Source organism: Cervus canadensis, chromosome 2 (genome assembly GCF_019320065.1).
Source record: "Cervus canadensis isolate Bull #8, Minnesota chromosome 2, ASM1932006v1, whole genome shotgun sequence".
Taxonomy (NCBI): Eukaryota; Metazoa; Chordata; class Mammalia; order Artiodactyla; family Cervidae; genus Cervus; species Cervus canadensis.
The window spans coordinates 43,854,716-43,874,925 of record NC_057387.1 but is presented as its reverse complement, the minus strand read 5'-3'; the positions used below and the strand labels follow the sequence as shown (position 1 = coordinate 43,874,925).

At 35.0% G+C, this 20,210-nt stretch overlaps 1 protein-coding gene across 2 annotated transcripts in view; it reads right to left on the bottom strand.

Annotated features, from left to right (window-relative positions):
- Positions 1-20,210, bottom strand: part of DPYD (dihydropyrimidine dehydrogenase) — an 882,445-nt gene that overhangs the window by 510,789 nt on the left and 351,446 nt on the right. For both annotated transcript variants that reach the window (XM_043460573.1, XM_043460572.1), the window contains exons 9-10: positions 8,095-8,202; positions 6,225-6,394 (exon numbers count right to left, since the gene is read on the bottom strand). In XM_043460573.1, the coding sequence (XP_043316508.1) occupies positions 6,225-6,394; positions 8,095-8,202 (278 nt within the window). The remainder of the gene's footprint in view (positions 1-6,224; positions 6,395-8,094; positions 8,203-20,210) is intronic.

Genomic DNA, 20,210 nt, shown 5'->3' with positions numbered 1-20,210 from the left:
CTTTGATATCCATGTCTTGACTGCAGCAGATTTTACCTCACCAACTGACTGGGGACACATTAATTGCAACTTGTTTCAAGTGTAGTATTTATAGATATTGCCAAAATTTTCAACACAGACTTCCTGTCATTTCATGAAGAGATAAAGCCTTCCTGTCCTACATATGCAAATATGTATCATTCGCATATCTTTCTTAAATGTTCAAAATACACAACTTGGGGAATAGAAGAACTTTTAGAAGCATATAGTTATAACACTGATTTTATAGATGGGCATATCAGACTAAAATATATAACCTAGACCCAAGTACTTCAACTTTGGGTTAATTCCTTTTGTGACTATTCCATTCTCTGAAATTTCAGTCTTTTCACAAAGGTAAACACATACAGATCCTTGGAATGTCAATCCCACATCATCATAAATTATTAAAGACATATTTAATATCTTAGTACCAGGAAAGTCCCTAACTACCATTAATTAACTTTGTGTTCCCAGGGACAATTGTGCCTGTTTGTCTGCAGGTATCTTCATATCACTACCTAGCTAATGGGTCTCTGATTACTTTCCATGGAGACCACCAGCTCATATGATATGCAGGTGCCAACTATTGAAGAGCTGCTATAAGCATCACTCTTAACTAAGTAAAATTAATTTTGCCAGCTTATAAAGGTTATTTTCTAAAAATAGTCCCAGAGTCATATTTCTTAAAACTCAATAAAAACTAGAAAGCATTAGCTACTGGTGAGAAAATGCATATTTAGCTAGCAATATTTAGATGATGAAAGAAACTATGGATATCGCTTTAACATGATCATTTGACCTTAAAAATACTTCAGAGGAGACCTGCAGATCATGCCACATTAATGATCTAAAATGGGGAATGCTGTGTGGTACCAGGAGGATTCAATTAAAAGATACATATTTTTCACATAAAATGCATTTTTTCAGAGTTGTAATAACAGATGAAGACATTTTTGACTAACAGACCAGTCTATCTGCTTCTGTTATTTTATTATTAAAAATAATAAAGCAGCATTATCAAAATAGCTGACCTTCTGTATAGCTAAAATACATGAAAACAGGCATTGTCAAAGTAAATCAGTTATTATTCTGGCAAATGAACAGGTGGAATAAAATAGTGAGCCTAAATAAAACATAACAGAGGTAATGTATATTGGGAATTTGCTGCATGATGCAGGGAGCCCAAAGCTGGTGCTCTGTGACAACCTAAAGGGGTGGCAGGGGGAGGCAGGTGGGAGGGAGGTTTAAGAGCAAGTGGGCATGGGTATGCCTATGGATGATTCGATTCATATTGATATGCAGCAGAAACCATCACAATACTGCAATTATACTGCAATTAAAAATAATATGAAATATAAAAAATAATCACAGAGGACTTCACTGGCGGACCACTGGTAAAGTATCTGCATGCCAATGCAAGGGACACAAGCTCAATCCCTGGTCCAGAAAGATCCCACATGCCAAGGATACTAAACCCATGCACGACAGCTACTGAACCCACACTCCCGAGAGTCCATGCTTCACAAGAGAAGCCACCACAATGGGAAGCCCCTGCACTGCAACAAGAGAGGTTGCCCAGCTTGCCAGGACTAGAGAAAGCCCACATACAGCAACAAAACCTCAGTGCCGCCAAAAATTAAAACAACGGAATCAAAGATCTATTGTGTTTTGCTGCTATTGGGAAACTGAGTATGTTTCTTGGTATGTTCTCTGTGTGTGGGACTATGCTATTAAAATAATTTTGTACTGCATTCTTCTCAGTAATAATTAATATGAACTACAAAGTCCTTCCCCAACCTTATCCATTAAATTTATCAACTCAAGTGGGTCTGTTGAGTCCTGACCTTCATGCCTCCTTTTAGGGATTCCCAACTGCCTAAAGCATTTCTGCAGTTCTATCTGATCTGTCAACAGCTTTTAATACCAGCATTTTGGGGGATTCTGTTATCCTGTGAAATTTAATCTCACCTATTTAAGCTTGCAGAAAGTTCTGGAGGGAATTATTAGCAGATTTTCCCTCATCTTCTTAGAGGATAGTGCTGAATGATTGGCTGGTTTCCCTAAGGACCCTTGGCTGCGAAGTGCCAGTTTGTCAGTAGCATCCTATTTAGCATGTGTGTGAGGCCACGGGGGAGACTGAAAGACATTTGGAATCAGAATTACATCAATATGCTGATGATGCCTCCACATCTTCGTTTCATCACACCTTATATTCTGTAGCATTAATGCTTCCTTAACTAAGATGGAAAATGCCCCAAAACAGCACACTGCTTATGGCTCTAATTAGACAGCGGGAAACTAGATTGATGATCCATTAGAGCAGTGGATCAGCAGCCTCAGAGTCACCAGGGAACTTGTTAAAAATGCAAATTCTCAGGCCCACCCCACACCTACCAAATCAGAAACTGGGACGGGGCCCTAGTAAGCGGTGTTGAATAAGCCCCTCCAGGTTATTTTGATGCACACTAAAGTATGAAAACCTCTGATTGGTTAAGTGGGATGTGCTTGTCCTGCAGCGTCTATTGGGTAGTGCTTCTTAGTAGATTAAAACATTTCTGGATCTAATTATATGGTTCTTTGTTATTAACCATGTAAAAATTCCTTGTTAAATCTTACTGGCCTATGTAGTAATTTATATTTGCCACTAAATGGTCAGAAAACTTTATATTGTTCTCTAGTTCCCTCCTCTTTCAAAAATCACTTGAGGATTAGACCACAGCTTTGGATATATACATGCTGACATGCCTGACAGTAAGGCCTTTTACCAACAGACAAATTATGTTATTCTCAAATTCCAGCCAAGAGTCAAAGCCCAATAAACAATATACATATTTGAGAAAAGCTCTAAATGTCAATCTTCATTGACTTCATAGAAACCAAGTGTGACTGCAGTTTATGTATTTTGGTGGTAGAAAGCATATGAGAAATAGAAGAAATACAAAGAAATTAGATTTGGTATTAAATTCTTCATATAGGTTAAAATTTTTTCTCAGGATATTCTCTCAAAATCTGTTATCTTAAAGTAGATACACGATATTGACTTAGCAGTTTCATAAGCATTAGCACTACCATGTCCTGGGCCTCTTTGACGTATGCAAAATCAAATATCTTGCCATCTCTACAAATACTGAAAGTCCTCAGTCTGAAAAATGTATAATCATGGGCCAGTGATCCAACCCTAAAATCCATGTACCTCCTGTTGCTGTATTATTCCTTCTCTAATGCTGAAAACGTTTGCCTAGAATTTGCAAAAGAAACTTCAAATGCCTTCTGCTGTTACAACTAAGCTAACTTGGTGTTAGCCTTTTTAATGCTAGAGTCCCTGGATGCTTATTTTCTCCAGAAAACATTCATTCTACAATTATTTATTGAACATTTTTCATGTGACATTCATTGGGCTAGGCAGGGGAAGAAAAAAAATGAAGACATAGCATCATGCTCATAGAGCTCACAGCCCAGGGGTTTTAAGACAATGTAAATGTTTTCATTTCTTATAAACTAATAATAAACATCCAAACATTTGTTCTTCTAGTTTTAATTAAGCCCCAGACCTGGTTGAGTCTACTAAGTTCTGCTGCAGGCAATAAAACAAGTTATCCCACCAACCCATTGCTTCCTCCCAATACTTTGATGACCATAGTTCATCCCACCAAAGCTTGACCTTCTGACTGAGCAATGCCTGGAGTTTGATCCTTTCCTTCCTATAAACCAGTCACATCAACTAATAGCCTTGTTGTTGTTTAGTCGCTAAATCGTGCCTGACTCTTTTGTGACTTCATGGACTGTTCCCACCAGCCTCCTCTGTCCATGGCATTTCCTAGGCAAGAATATGGAGTGGGTTGCCATTTCCTTCTTCAGGGAATCTTCCTGACCCTGGGATCATACCTGCATATCCTGCATTGCAGGCAGATTCTTTTCCACTGAGCCACCTGGGAAGCATCTAATAGCCTACTCTTACAATTAGCCCCTGAATAGCCTCCCTGCATCTAACCCAATCCCCCCTTTAGTCAATTATCAATAGAGCCATCCTTTTAAAATTTAACACAGATCCTGGTGTTTGTCTGCTCAAAACAGTTCAAGGATTTCCTCTTCCTCAGTAAATACTGGCCTTTGGAACACTTATAAGACCTCATCACATATAGGCACATATTATCCTCTTATACTCGGTTCCAGTCACACTGACTTTTTTTTTCTTCTATTTCTAGAAGTCCAAGAAATTTCCTCAACAAAGGGTGAATGCATTTGCCTTGATCTGGAACATTTTTCTCCCAGATGTCTACATTTCCTCAATGTCTTCATCTCTATGCCCCAAAGTCATAGTAATAGAAAGGCCTTCCTTGGTCACCCTGTTTAAAATGGAAATCTCACCTTCTCTTTCACCATAACCTCTCCCCAAATTCACACTTCTTATAGTCCTATTTAAATTGTTGTTCTGCATTGCATTAACCACTGTTCAACATACACTTATATGACAATCTACTTGCTTGCTTGAGTATCTTTCCTTACTAGGTATGAGCTCCATGAGGACAAGATTTTCTATCTGATATGTTCACTGCTATATTCCAATTGCCTAAAACAGTGCTTGATACACAAAGGATGCTCAATAAACTTTGTTTATTGTACTATTATAAAACAAGCAAACAAAACTTCTACCCTAACAAGTAATTAATTATCTGGTCTCATTGTGTTTGTGTATGTGTGTGTGTTTTCTATTTATGAAGAAGAAATAGCCACCACTCATTTCTAGTGACCCTTGCCAATGGAAGATGACTACAATATAGAGTATGAAGTAAACTGACACTGCCATTCAGCGGTGTCTTCCCTTCCAAATTTCAAGGTGCTTTAGATTTAGAAAAATAAGATGTAAAATACTTAGTTCAAAATTGTTCAAGTCCTTATTATTGGCTGAGGTCCTATGCTATACATGATGATATAAAGATGAATAACATTAGCTCCTGTCTTCTCTTAAGCAAGTCACTTTACTCCAGTATGACTATTTTCCCTGTATTTGTACCAATGTAAGATTGCACTTTTTTTTTTTTTCTTTTTTGCTCAGTCGTGTCCAACTCTTTTTGACCTCTTTGGAATTCTCCAGGCCAGAATACTAGAGTGGGTAGGCTTTCCCTTCTTCGGGTCTTCCCAATAGGGTTCTTTGAACCCAGGTCTCTCTCATTGCACTAATTCATGCCTAAAATAGTGCTCCAGAAAAAACTCCTAGGATTACAAGACTATCTCCACCTTGGATTTGGAAGGGAAAGTCTGAAAAAGAGTGGATGGAGAAGAGCCCTGGAGAATAAAGTTGACATTTTAAACTCAGTCATGAACCAATGGTGACTCTGATATTTCAGTGAGATTAATCTGTAATGTAGTTAGCCTACATGTGACAAATTACCTATTGACTACAGTCATAATTCTTGCCTAGTATAAAGACTCCAAATATGTTCAAGAATTCTAAAGCAAATCAAATTCATAATACTGATTTGTATAAAATGAGTAATTTATCTCTCTATAAATACATTTGGTTCCTGTTCTCAGAACTAATATCCTTTATAAGGTATTATCTTTCTTAACATTAAAATTTGAGAACTCTATGGTACATGTACCCAGCTGCTATCTCAATCAAGATTAGTCACCAGTCACCTGTAAGAATGATATGATTTTAAATCTGTCATTTTTAGTAGTTAACTAATTATTAATTCTAAATAATCCTTACATTAGAGCTCTTTTAAAAAATAAATGGCAATCCCCTTGCCATTTTATATATATATATATATCTCTCTTTGAATGTAGCTTGTAAATTTGATTTACAGAAAATTTCGAATGTCCCTAATTACCACATTCTCCTAATATCCATGCATTTTGGGAAGAGTATCTATTGTTAGGATATGGAAGACTTAGCACATTCCACTGCTACTAAAATACAACATCTTTCAATGATACTAACACAGAATAAGAAACACTTGTGAAATGACAAAGATAAATTCATTTTCTCCAAATCAGTGTTATAAAATAATTTTTTTTTTCCTTTGAATGTCTGTACTAAAAAATAGCAACTATGGGTAACCCAGAAATTTTAAACTTTGCATTTCACAATCTGAAGAACAATCTAGTGATTTAAACTAAGAGCCTGCACATTAACAGTTATATCTTCTAAAATCTGTTGCATTACAACTCCATATTTTCTGACGTTTATTTTTTTTTACCTCCTCAGGGACAGCTCTTATATTAACAAAGCCTTTTCTGAAGACGATGAACACTCGGCGGGCTCCACAACGTAAAGCGGATGTCGCGCAGTCGAAAGCTGTGTCTCCAGCTCCGAGCACAATCACGGCTCCCCGTATCGACAGCAGTGGAGAGTGACAGGCGCACATTCCTGAATGATGAAAGGAAAACCCCATTTTCAAGTAGAGAAACCATTTCTGCATGACAGCTCAAAAGATACTTGTACTCAAAGCAGTGTAAAATTGCATCTTGCAGTTCTCCAGGACGGAGTGTCACTATCAAATTATTCTGCTTCATTGAAAGACAGTTTTATTCCCACTTTAAAAATATGCTCATATATGTAATTTCATAGTCAATACCTTTAACTTGTTTTTTTTCTCTTCTTTCTAGAAGGATATCTGTAACACATTTTGAAGAGTTTGGGTCTTAAGAAGCTGGAATCAACCTATTAAAACTCTCTTTGTCAAAGTTGTGATGTGTATTTTTAACTTACTGTCATTAAGTTGTTTGTTAGAAGGAAAAGAGTGATCCTTGTGATCTGGGTTAATAATCTGCAGTATTTCATTACAACATTTAATTTCTTATGTGTACCCTGCTGTATATTTGGTAAATTTTGAAAATTAACATGCTTAGTATGTTCCCTTTATGTAACTGAAGAATTTCTAAGAATTATTTCCTTCAAATAGTTAAAACAAAACTTTATCCCTTTTGTTTTTTTAATTTTTTTGCTTTTCCCTGGTTTTGTTTGTAAAATTGAACAATTAAAAAATATTAATTTCCAAGTGAGCATTTTTCAACAGCATTTATATAAAGATTTGATGTCCACATGAAGATTCTTTAAAAAAGTAAAAGCAGGTGTTTGCTATATAATAGGTAGCATTGTATTATTGGATTAAATAAAATTGCTGACAAGATAAATTACTACAATTTTTGAAATGGTACCACATATAACTTAGTGTTATCATTTTGCTTGAAAGTTTTTGTTTGGGGTTACATAATTAGCCCTCTGCAACTCTCAAATACGTACTATGTGTACTAAGATATTCTTGCTTCCCAAGCAAGCATCATGTTCTCTTGGGGAAAAAAGATGAAGATAGTACACAAATTTAGCTGTAAAATTCTGCAGATTGATCTAAGAGAGGCAGTTTCTTATATTTTTCAATTTTAGGAGAATAAATATAAGTTCTTATTTTTTCAGTAGGTAATTATATGTTAGAACAGCTTAAGTTCAAAATTCTTTAAAAGTATATATTTAAGGAGTTTGGCTATTGGCTTTTAGGGAATACCCTGTAGTTTCTTTCTCACTAAGATGATGACTCTAGCCCAGTCACAGCAGAAGACAAGCATAGCTTCTGGTTGGTCTTCTTGTGGTATGTGAAGTGATATCACACAGAGACTAGGTATTAGGGTATTCATCAAAATGTTTTACTTTAATTTTATAAAACTGGTTCAAGAAGGGACTGAATCTTTCTGCTTGTATGGATACAAAGAAGACACGATCACCTGCCCCATTTTAAAACAAACAAACAAAAAAACAGTTCCCAAAGTGAAGTTAAGTTTCTTTTAAGAACACCTTCTGATGTTTGTTAAGACACTCTTATTTTGAAGCAACTTTTCACAATGCAATTTAGACCTGTATATAATCCTTATGATGATGTTCAATTAGGAGGATGGACAAATATGTGATTATGGCTAAGAACTATATCAGATTTTTTTTTTAATTTTACCTTGCTATTATGAAAAGATGAACAGGAGATTTGGAAACTTTCCTACTGAGCCTGGATTTAAGATAATTGTATAATACATACAACAACATAGGCAACATTAGGAACAGAAGACAATTGGGGATACCTGCTTTACTGCTTTTGGCTACAAGAGGCAGAAAGTCTTTGGAAGTGTAAAACCCCTGCTCCTGTGTCAGGCCTTGGAAGACGTGATCCTTTTTGGGTTCTGGCAAACCTAAGTAATACAAATTTATAAAATATCATTAGCAGGAGGAGTGATTTTTCTTACCAACTATTAGAAAGAAAGTGGAAAGCTACAGTCATTAGAATGATGTGGTTCTAAAAGAAAAAATTTATAAGCAAATTAATATAAAAGTGTACAGAACACATTGTAACAGACCTCAGAGTGTACTTTTGATATATAATTTTTATACTTGATAAATAACTTGTACTTTTGATGTATATGTAAAGCATACATCATAAATCACACATTTATGTACACATATACAAAAACGGATACACACATATAGTGTTAAGAGGGAAATCAGGTTATATTTTTTCCTCATATCATAAATAAAAATATTATTTCTGGGTATTAAAGTGCTAAATATAAAAAATTCATCACAAAAACTAAATGAAAATATGGATTTGTATTTATCTAGTTCCTGAACATGGAAGCTAATTATAAGGGGAAAAAAAAGACTAAAAGACTTCAGAGGAAAAAAGAGTTTTACCACAAATATTCAGCTACTTCTACATTTCAAAATATACACAAATTAAATAGTGAATGATTAACTAGAAGGCTATTTTGACAAATAAAAGGTCTTTTCTATATAAAGACATTTCTCAATTCTAGTAAGAAACATAAATTCTCAATAGAAGAATAAACAAAGGATAATAAAAATGGGATAACAAAAATACAGCTTATAAGCACCAAAAATCTTAAACCCTTTAGGTAATATAAGAACTGCCTGTTAAAGCAATAAGATATGATTTCTCTTCTATTAAAAAGTAAAGGACTTAAGAAAACTACACCATATGGCAAGGTTAAAAATGGGATTCGTTATGCTCCTTTGGTAGAAATTTAGTAGAAACTGGTGCTCAATTTCTAAAAAATGTTTTGAATCTATCATAAGAAAACACTAAGACATGCAAATAAAGGTTTAATGTACAAAAACGGTCATTGCAAAAAAAAAAAAAAGAAAAAAATGAAAGAGAGAGACAAATAAAGGATAGAGGAATACAAAAATGCCACAGAATGAATAATACAGTTTTAGTTTAAGAAAAGAAAAAGATAATAGAACAAAATGCAGTCATTAAAACAAACATTTGAAAAATGTGGTAACAGATTGCAGTAAAAATACAATTTTAAATAAACCAGCAGGACACAAAGCATTGTATATTCAAGTTTTGTAAAAAAATATATACATATATATATATATATAAACAATACAATCTGAATAGTGATCATTTCTGGTAGTGAGATTAAGGATATTCCATTGGTTTTTGTTGTTTTTTTTTCCATACTTGCCAAATGGTCTGTAATATTCATGTATCAACTAACTAGGAAATAATTGCCAACAGTTTGAAAAGAATGTGAATAGGCAGCTAAAATGTTTTCAAACTACAACTGAAACAAATCTGAGAGCTTTCACTCCACTACAGGAAAGCTTTTCATCTCAATTCCGTAAGGAGGAAATTTAAGTTTAATGTTATTTACTATCTAAAATTCCGTCGACCGGTAGGCCGGTCCAGAGAAGCAGGAGTTTACTTCATAGTTAAATGAAGGGCAATGGTAGCTGCTGGTGGACACAAAGAGCAAAAAGCATGGCGCAAGGGATGAGTTTTGTTGTGTGAGATAAGGTAGATACTGTGTTTGACCTGAAAACTGAAAGGGCCTTGTGGATTGAGTTTGTAGCCAGCAATAAACCACTCCTGTCCCTTCAAATTAAATCAAACATTTTTCTTCCCTGTCCATCACCTCCTCCATTTACTCCCCAAAAACATTTGCCTTTTGTATTTAGATTATTCTAAAAGCATTATTTTAAGTTATTTTAATTATTTAAGGAAGTTAGGCAAATCATTTGACTTGCCTTTGTCTTACTTCTCTATAAATGAAAGGGGGGTTCAGGATGGGGAACACATGTAAATCCATGGCTGATTCATGTCAATGTATGGCAAAAACTACTACAATATTGTAAAGTAATTAGCCTCCAACTAATAAAAATAAATGAAAAAAAAATGAAAGGAGGATAAGTTTATTTCTTCATTTGCTGACATTGATGAATATACTTTAGTCTATTTGTAACATGGCAACTATTACATAAATGTGTGGTTACTAATGTAATTATTTTAGAAAGACTGAAATGGGGGTGGATACAGTTACATAAATAAGTGGTGACTAAGTACTTGAAGATCCTAATGACAAAATAATTTTTCTCTAAAGTTATTATGATGATTGTAGTTTGAGCTACATTTGATTAGTCAAAGGAATATAGATCATTTTATATACATATATACAAATATACATATATATATATTTAAATAATGACCTGTCATCACTCTTATATTACTATACCATAGAGATTGTGTATGTTCTATGATACCCATTTTCTCATTTTCCTGTTAAAAAACAATAAACAACAAGGAAAATAATGTGAAGTGTTTTGCAATTTCAAGGTGATATGATAAGGAAAAATGTTTAAGGCAGATCAAAAACAAAGCACAGAGAATGTAAGTGGTGGATAAGAATTCCACAGTTTCTGGTAACGAAGTCTAAGATCATTCCTTTACTAATTCCTAATCTGATCTTTTTCACTATTTGCTAGGACTAAGGCAAAATGGAGATTTACATCTGTGCTTAATTTCTATAGACCCACTGCTAAAATAACTGTTATATAAAGAAGTGCAAGGCATTCTTATTAAGTGCACTAGCTGACCCACAGAGATGATGACTTTTTCCTCTCCTCGAGAATTATTTCATGAGAAAAAAGCTTTGGTAAAATTTATATTTCCCTTTTTCCCTGGAATCAGACACGGACAAACATGACTGTGTTTCCTGTGTTTTCATCCCACTCTGCATTTATCACTGTAATGAATTTAACATTTACTAGCTCAGAATCTCCCTGTAAATGTTCAGGAGGGCACCAGTTACATATCCTGACCTATAGATATTGGCTTGAGGAGAGGAAAAATGAGCCAGTAACTAGACAGCTCTGCAGCCTGTTTAGCCACATCCCAGTTCATGCACACTTTCAGATTTCCAAGGTCCATGGAGCCCTTCTCTCCCACCTGGGTGGCAGGTCATCCAATAGGGCCCTGTATCTGAACCTCTTCGCACAGACTCTTAGGGAGTCCAGCCCACCTGGCAGAAGTACCCTAATCCTCTGCTAACCATGACGGCTGTTGGGTGATTAGGAACAGGATTTTGTCATCAGACTTTGACGTGAGTTCGTCCTCTCCCATATTTCTGATTGTGATTTTCTGTAAGTTTCTATGCTAGTTTTATGTGTACCTAGCAAATATGCCTGTCAAATTATCAACCAAACACTAATCTAGGTATAACTGTGAAGGCATTTAATAGATGCAGTTAATATCTATAATCACTTGATTTTAAGAAAAGGATATTACTTCAATAACCTGGGTAGGCCTCATCCAATAAGTTCAAAGGTCCTAAGAACAAAATTTTTGTTTCCTTAAGGAAGAAGAAGTTCTGTCTGTCTGCAGGCCTGACCTATACCTTTCAGATTTGTCAGCTCCCACAATTGCATAAGCTGATTTTTTTAAATAAATTATCCCACTCTATCTTATATTTCCTAAAGTTTTTATCATTTGAGAGAGCCCTGAAATAATTCATTACTCTCTCTGATCTTCTACCTCTGCATTTCTAAAACAGGAATAATAATTATATTCTCTCATAGATGTGAGATTTAAATGAATATCTATCTATCTATAAAGCATTGGGACCTAGTGCATAGTGAATGCTCAATAAATGTTAGCTATTAAGATAGGATTATTATTTGGTACTTTCTATTTTTTTTTTCAAATTCCACATCTTGTGGCAAGGAAAAAATAAAGCTTAAATCAAAGTAAAGTATTAAACTTCAGCAAATTTAAACAAAGTGCTACAAAAGAAGAAAAATGAAGCAACCTTAAGTGAAATATGAAAGATAATGAAACTTGCAAATACCCATCTATCAAAGGAAGATTTCCCTGAGAGTAGGTGGCATATTAATAAATAAGGTACGTGTCTATACTAGGATGATTTCAAAATGGCACTGAAATGACTTTTTAATTCATCTTTCAGTGGGAAGAAGGAGCTTTGTGAATAAAGAGAAATTGACAAAGATTTGACAAACAAAACAGCTCAGTATAATATATGTATAGTGTTCTTTGTCTTTCAATAAGGCCAGATAGTTTCTTTGTTCCCCTAGAATAGTTACTGAAGTTTTTGGTTTTTCAGCATGTATTTATACAAAGGAATACCTTCTTAAGAAGCACTGAAAGATTATCAATTTCAATTCTCCAAAAAAAGAAAAGACAGAAAAGTTGGCTTACATTACAGAAAATCTGACTTAACATGTATTGATTATTTACAGGCACTGTTTTAAGTGTCTGACTTATAGGCAGATGATTTTTATATACCAACTCATTTAATTCTCCAAACAACTCTGTAAGACAACTCTATTATCTGCATTGCAGATATGAGGATTTTGATGAACATAAAGATTAAGCAACTCCGTGGAAGGTCATAGAAAAAGGAAGTAGCAATGCCAATTTCTAAACTGGATGATCTGACTACAGAGTGTGTATACTTTAACTTGAAAATGCTGCCTTTGCCACATACAAAGTTATAATTAGGCCCTGTTATAATGTGTTGCTACATAACAAGTGATACCTAAATTAATCATCCAACTTATGTGTTAAGATTCACTGTAAAGCTATGGATACATACACAACACAGAATGTTCCTCTCTAGTGGGAGAGAAAAGACTGGCTGCTTCTCTAGACTGTGTCTTTGTTTTGTGATTACTTTCTCTAGCATAGTTCCTTTCCAAAATGTTTTCCTCCTTTAGTGTATACCTCTTGACTGTCTACTGGTTATTTTTCAATGATTTGCTATTCTTTGAAATCTATATCTCTGCTTTGTTTCCGAAGCACCTCCCTCTGGAACAACTACAGGATAAACAACAGCAGGGTGTACAGTAAATTATTTTTGCTCATATTAAGTTCTATACAACTTCAATGAACATTAACATGATATTAAATATTCTGTTTCATGTCACCGTCTAGTAAGTAATAGAGGAGGAATAAGTTTCAAAGGATGATTCCTCATAGCTATTGTAGGATGGGCATGTTTATGAATTTCTCAGATTTTATATGTGCTGCATGTGTTACTTCACTGGGTCCCTTATTCAGTGTTAATTGATTTGAGCAAGCATTAGTGTGATGCCTCTCATTCGAATGACAGCTAAGCTATATGGGAAAGATGGTGGCCAGATAGACCTGTCACTGGAGACAGCCTCACACATCCCACAGAAGTGGAGAAGACAGCCCAGAACACTATGAGACGGCCTCAGGTACCTGGCAAAAGAGTGGTTTATGAGAAAAGGCAGTACTCTAGTATACTGAACTGTCTCGGCAGGTTCATCAAGCCTTGTTATTTCACACAAGTGCTTTTTTAACAAGAAGATTTTAATAGACACACAAAATCCCACTGACTATGTCCTACTCTCAAGTTCACTGGCTGCACACAGCAAAATGTAGCTGATGGTAAATGTCCTAAGCGTTTCACTTTACCAAGTACTTCTGTATCTGAGACCTTGTTTTCTTCTCATAGAAGAAAGCATGTTGTGTGATCTCAGTCCTCACTGCTAAGCCTGGTTCGGGGAATGGTGCTGCATTAGGAAGAACAATAACATGTGAAGATTAAACATGGATTCATTAAACAAACTCTGAGGGACACTAAGTTATCTACCACAGCTATGCACCTGTGCCTCTGTAAGAAATGTCCCTGTGTAACCATTGGTTTTTGTTTATTAAATCTTTTTAAAGTATTTTAACGTCAACTTACTTATTTTTATCATTTGTAAACACAGCATACTGAATAAGAGTGAAACCTCTAAGTCATTTCTGCATTAAAATTCTAGTTTTAGCACTTACTGGCAATTATGACCTTGGGCAAGCAAATTATTCTTTCTGGGCAGCTGCAGCCTCATCTTAGGTTTGTTAGGAGAATAAAATGAAAACAATATATGTAAAGCTCTTTGCATAGATGTGAAATTCATGTTTCCTCTATTCATATTCTTTCCCTGAAAGCCTTTGTTTAATATAATCAAATGATACATTTGGCTAGATATGAATTAAATGCTCATCTCATCCATGATATACACAATTAACACTCCTGCACATGTAAACTGTCAGTACCAGAGAGACTGGTTAGAATTTTAGGTAAGAAAATAGGCATGAGCAAGGAGTGGTGGCCTAGCCCAAAAAGGTGCAAATTGATCTCTTAATCCCAACCCAGACAGGCCTAGGACAGCTCAGATATATGCTACAAAATAACCACAAAGAGTTTTCCAATTACTGAACATGCTCTAAGCACACAGTGGTTACGAACTAACCACAGGGGCTTCCTCAAGTAACCTCAGGCAGCTAGAAGATCACTCAGTTTAGTTTTCAGTTCAGTCACTCAGTCCTGTCTGACTCTTTGAGACCCCATAGACTGCAACACGCCAGGCTTCCCTGTCCAACACCAACTCGTGGAGCTTGCTCAAACTCACATCCGTTGAGTGGGTGATGCCATTCAACCATCTCATCCTATGTCATCCCCTTCTCCTGCCTTCAATGCTTCCTAACATCAGGTCTTTTCCAATGAGTCAGTTCTTCACATCAGGTGACCAAAGCATTGGCACTTCAACTTCAGCATCAGTCCTTCCAATGAATATTCAGGACTGATTTCCTTTAGGATCAACTGATTTGACCTCCCTGCAGTCCAAGGGACTCTGAAGAGTCTTCTCCAACACCACAGTTCAAAATCATCAATTCTTTGGCACTCAGCTTTTTTTATGGTCCAACACTCACATACATACATGACTACTGGAAAAACCATAGCTTTGACTATGTAGACCTTTGTTGGAAAAGTAAAGTCTCTGCTTTTTAATATGCTGTCTAGGTTGGTCATAGCTTTTCTTCCAAGGAGCAAGAATCTTTTAATTTCATGGCTGCAGTCACCATCTGAAGTGATTTTGGAGCCCAAGAAAATAAAGTCTGTCAATGTTTCCATTATTTCCCCATCTACTTGCCATGAAGTGATGGGACCAGATGCCATGATCTTAAGTTTTTTGTATGTTGAATTTTAAGCCAGGTTTTCACTCTGCTCTTTCACTTTCATCACAGGGCTCTTTAGTTCTCTTCGCTTCCTATCATAACATTGGTGTCATCTGCATATCTGAGGTTATTGATATTTTTCCTGGCAATCTTGATTCCAGCTTGTGTTTCATCCAGCCTGGCATTTCACATAATACAGTCTGCATATAAGTTAAATGAGCACAGTGAAAATATACAGCCTTGATGGCTCTCAAATTAATTTCTTTACTGTATCTATGTTTTATTAAGCCATAATTGAAATATATTAGTTTTAGGTGTACAACATGATTCAATATTTGTATATATTACCAAATGATTACCACAATAAGTCATTTAACTGCCTTGCTTTTAGAATGAAGATATTCCTGACTTACATATGGGATTGTTCTGAAAATGAGGTAGAAAATTATGCATAAAAACACTCTGGAAGTTTAAAAAAAAAGGACTCTGACTAAATCTAAAATAACATTCAAATATAAATTATTATTACTGTCTGGTAAAAGTCAAAAGGGCTTCCCTGATAGCTCAGTTGGCAAAAAATCTGTCTGCAATGTAGGAGATCCCAGTTCATTTCCTGGGTCAATCCTCTGGAGAAGGGATAGGCTATCCACTCCAGTATTCTTGGGCTTCCCTGGTGGCTCAGCTGGTAAACAATCTGCCTACAATGCACGAGACATGGGTCCGATCCCTGGGTTGGGAAGATCCCCTGGAGAAGGGTAAGGCTACCCACTCCAGTATTCTGGCCTGGAGAATTCCACAGGCTGTATATAGTCCATGGGGTAGCAAAGAGTGGGACATGACTGAGCGACTTTCACTTTCACTTTCAAAATACAAAAACCATGGATAATAAAGACTCACATTATAAAAGATTAATAGTACACACTTTCACAAACAAAAAATACTGTAGTTAATTATAAGAAGATATTTAAATGGCTGTATGTAGATATGTAAATGTAGGAATGAGTCATAAATTCATATATTTGTGGATATATATGTTTATATATTTAGAAAAAGTAAACTATTTCCATATCAAGCCTGAACAGTTGAGATTACAATATGGAAGTAAAATACTCTTTTCAAGGGCCTAAGCATTTCAAAATTCCACTATGGATTATAAAGTTCTTCAACTGTCACTTAAAAATCATTTAAATGGCTTAAAGGATTTATATCTTATTTCCAAGGGAAAACAGTGCCATAAGGGTTATCATTCCAGGATCTATATATTGACTGGAAAGAGAACAGATCAATGATGCCCTATTGTGATTCTTTTCTCAATAAAACTCCCCTTCTTTTTTCTGACACCCCACTGTAAATATGTTTAGCTCTGAGTGTTCAGACTGAATTCAGAAAGAATGGAGTGATTCTAAATAATACATATGAAATCAGATCACCATGCATCACAATAGTATTCATTTCACTGATTTTTAAATCCCCATTAAACATCTCTTCTGTATAACCACAGTCTAGTCCTTCTCTATGTGACCAACCACAAGCATTAATTGTATGGATCATATAATTCGTTAGAGCATAGCAAGATGAAGACTTTCAAAAAATGTTATGAATGAAATCATCTCATATTTTTTCCCATTTCACAAGTTCTTTTTCTGTACAAAGACATATAACAATAATGACATCCAGAACTAAGAGAGGCTCTTCATATAATTTTGGATAGAGGCTGAACTAAGACCATTTTTACTTTTTTTGTATTTCATTATAAAAATAGTAAAATTTAAAAAGCATTGGGAAAAAAAAAAGCATTGGAGAAGAGAATAAAGTAAACAAACATAATAATTCCTACAACATTACAAATGTATTTCACTTTGATTTTATGATTTCATGTAGAAAATATCTACAAGTTCTATTATATCAATGATAACAGTACATAAAACTTCATATTAAAACTTAATATCAGGCTCCAATGTAGAGTTTGTATGGGTGACAATACATAAAATAAAGCATTGTATTCACAAGATCAACACATATGAAGTAAACTACTTGAATCCAAGGAGTTAAAATTCTTCTAGAAGATTTTTTTAACCTGTTATAAAATATCTAGCAATTTCATACAACAAATTGAGAATACTGCTCACTATGCATTTCATTTATACTCTCATAATTTTTACTTCTTTCATACATTTGGAAAAAACAGAGAGAGGGAGACTTTATTTCCATTAACGCAATAATGTCTAAGAATTCAAAGATGGATAAAATATCCTTGAGTATATTTTACTTTCCTGATAAATAATGCTTATACTTAGGATTGTTGCTGCTGCTACTGCTGCTAAGTCACATCTTTCGTGTCCGACTCTGTGTGACCCCATAGATGGCAGCCCACCAGGCTCCACCATCCCTGGGATTCTCCAGGCAAGAACACTGGAGTGGGTTGCCATTTCCTTCTCGAGTGCATGAAAGTGAAAAGTGAAAGTGAAGTTGCTCAGTCGTGTCCAACTCTTAGTGACCCCATGGACTGCAGCCCATCAGGCTCCTCCGTTCATGTGATTTTCCAGGCAAGAGTACTGGAGTGGGGTGTCATTGCCTTCTCTAACTTAGGGTTGTTAGGTAGTTAGAATAGGAAAAAGGAGTCCAGAATGGCAGTGGCTAAAAGACAAAGAAGGGAAAAGCCCACAAAAATAGAACAAAGGAAGGTCCCAGGACCAGAGTGAGGACCTCCTGGTTAGCCCAATTTACATAGGGCAGGCTCAGGGGGAGGAGAAAAACACATAAGAAGAGGAGCCAAAATTGAGCCTCTGACTCTCTTCTCTTTGCATTTTTTGGGTCTGCCCGCCCTCACGGCTTGAGGATGTGTTTTCCTTTGCTTCCCAAGTAAAACTGAACTGTAACACTGGGTCCATCCATCGTTTCAAATTTTTGCTGTGGCGAGACAGACCGAGGAAATTACACACTCTCCTGACAGGATCTACCTTATCTATTGCTCTCTATACAAAAGGACACATGAAGGAACCAAAAAGATAAAATATTGGACCAAAAAAAAATGATGAAATATTTTTCTTTATATTTTTGTAATCTAACTTTCTTAAATTTAGCAAAATTTATTTTACTAATTAAAATTTAATTTTAATATAAACATAAGATCTCATTAAAAGCTCTCTTCCAGAAAAGATTTATTAATGTAATTTTCTATTTCTGTCACAAAATTATACCTATCCCTTTGATTCTTGGTATTATTTATTAAAGTGTGTTTTATCTCTTGGGCCTTTTCTATTTATTTTCCTCTCTTCTCTCTTCTCTGCTTCTCATTTTCATTTGGCTTTTGCCCTAAAACAATTTCCTTAAATTTTAATCCTCACATCATGAAGTAAGGGTAAGCAAAAAAATTCAAAGAACATGCCTCAGGCAAAGGTTTTTTCCTTAATGACTAGAATTCTTAGATGGTGTTAGAAAATTACTATTTAGGACTATGTAGTATACTATGCTCCAAAGTAAAGAAATCATTAATAATAAAATACTAAAAGGAACAGTTATATTACAAAATAAATCTACCAGGCTTACAAAGAAAACAAATTTGCAACAGCCACCTGCTGTGGAGATGAGGCAGTAATCTCAACAGCAGGAAATAAAAGAGAAGAGAGGAGAAAAATACAAAAGCACAGACATTAAAAAAGTAATTAAAACACTTATCTCCATCGACATACATAACGAAAAAAACCCTCAACCAGCCACCTAAAAACATACTCTATTGAACTGCACAGCAGGAAATAGCATTAAAGCTGCCACCATAAACACATATTCTGTAGAACGGAGAAGACCCCTTTAAAAATATAATCTCAAAAGTATTACTAATGTGTTAATCACCAGTAAATGTATCTCACATTCATTGTATTGTATTAGTTACCTTCTCAAAGGTATTTTTAATTTCATTTCTACACTTTTTATTCAAATAAATCCTTAAGTATAGGTACTGGTAACCTCTTTATTTGTAATCTTTCTAGTGAATTTTACAACTATATTGTGAGACCAAAGTATTCTGTATTATCAAAACTTTACACAAAACATTTTAACATAACATGCATTTAGATAACGCAGTTAAACTGTGTCCTTTAAAGCAAAAATCATCTTTGCTATAGTACTGAAATAAAAAGTGAAACACAATGCAAGAGTTGAGGTCATGGATTATGGATTAAAACTGAAATGAAAGCCAAAAATCATTCTGAATTACTCAAGTATGCCCTGGCCTTCAAAGCTCTGCAAAGTGAAGCAATGCAGGTTTAAGCAAGCAAGTGGCGGACTCTAAAACAAAGACCATGCACCAGATGTGCGGTGACGCTCTCAGCTGCTCCAAGTTGTTTCTTCATCTATACAGTTCTCCACAGGTATGTCTGTGAAACAATAGAGAGCTGCCTGATTCAGACTCAAAAGACTTCTAATGGACTTCTGGCCTTTACTTTTTAGCTATTAGCTATAAGCCTGTGCCCAACTCATTAAATTTTAAACCTCAGTTTTCTCATCTTTGAAATTAGAAGAATCACAAAAGTGCATTTCCTTACAGAACTGTTACATGGACAAGTAAGCATAATGCAGCTCTGTACTGCTGAATCAACTTAATTTTACATGTAGAAAAGCAATTCATAATCATAAATATTGGTTTTTATATCATATAATTAATCTTTTAAGTATGCATTTTGTTCTTCACTCAAATGATACATTTCTGTGCAAATTTATTTATCTTCCTCTAAATCACTACTGTGGTTTTATAAATCTTACAAGGAAACACTTACCTCAGATGACTTTTTTTTCAAGAAATGTGTATGATATGAGAAAACATTAAATTATTTCCAAGATTAAATACACTTGGAATGTTTTTTAGTACTACTGATATATTGCTGAGCTACGAGCCTTGAAATTAGAATACCTTTC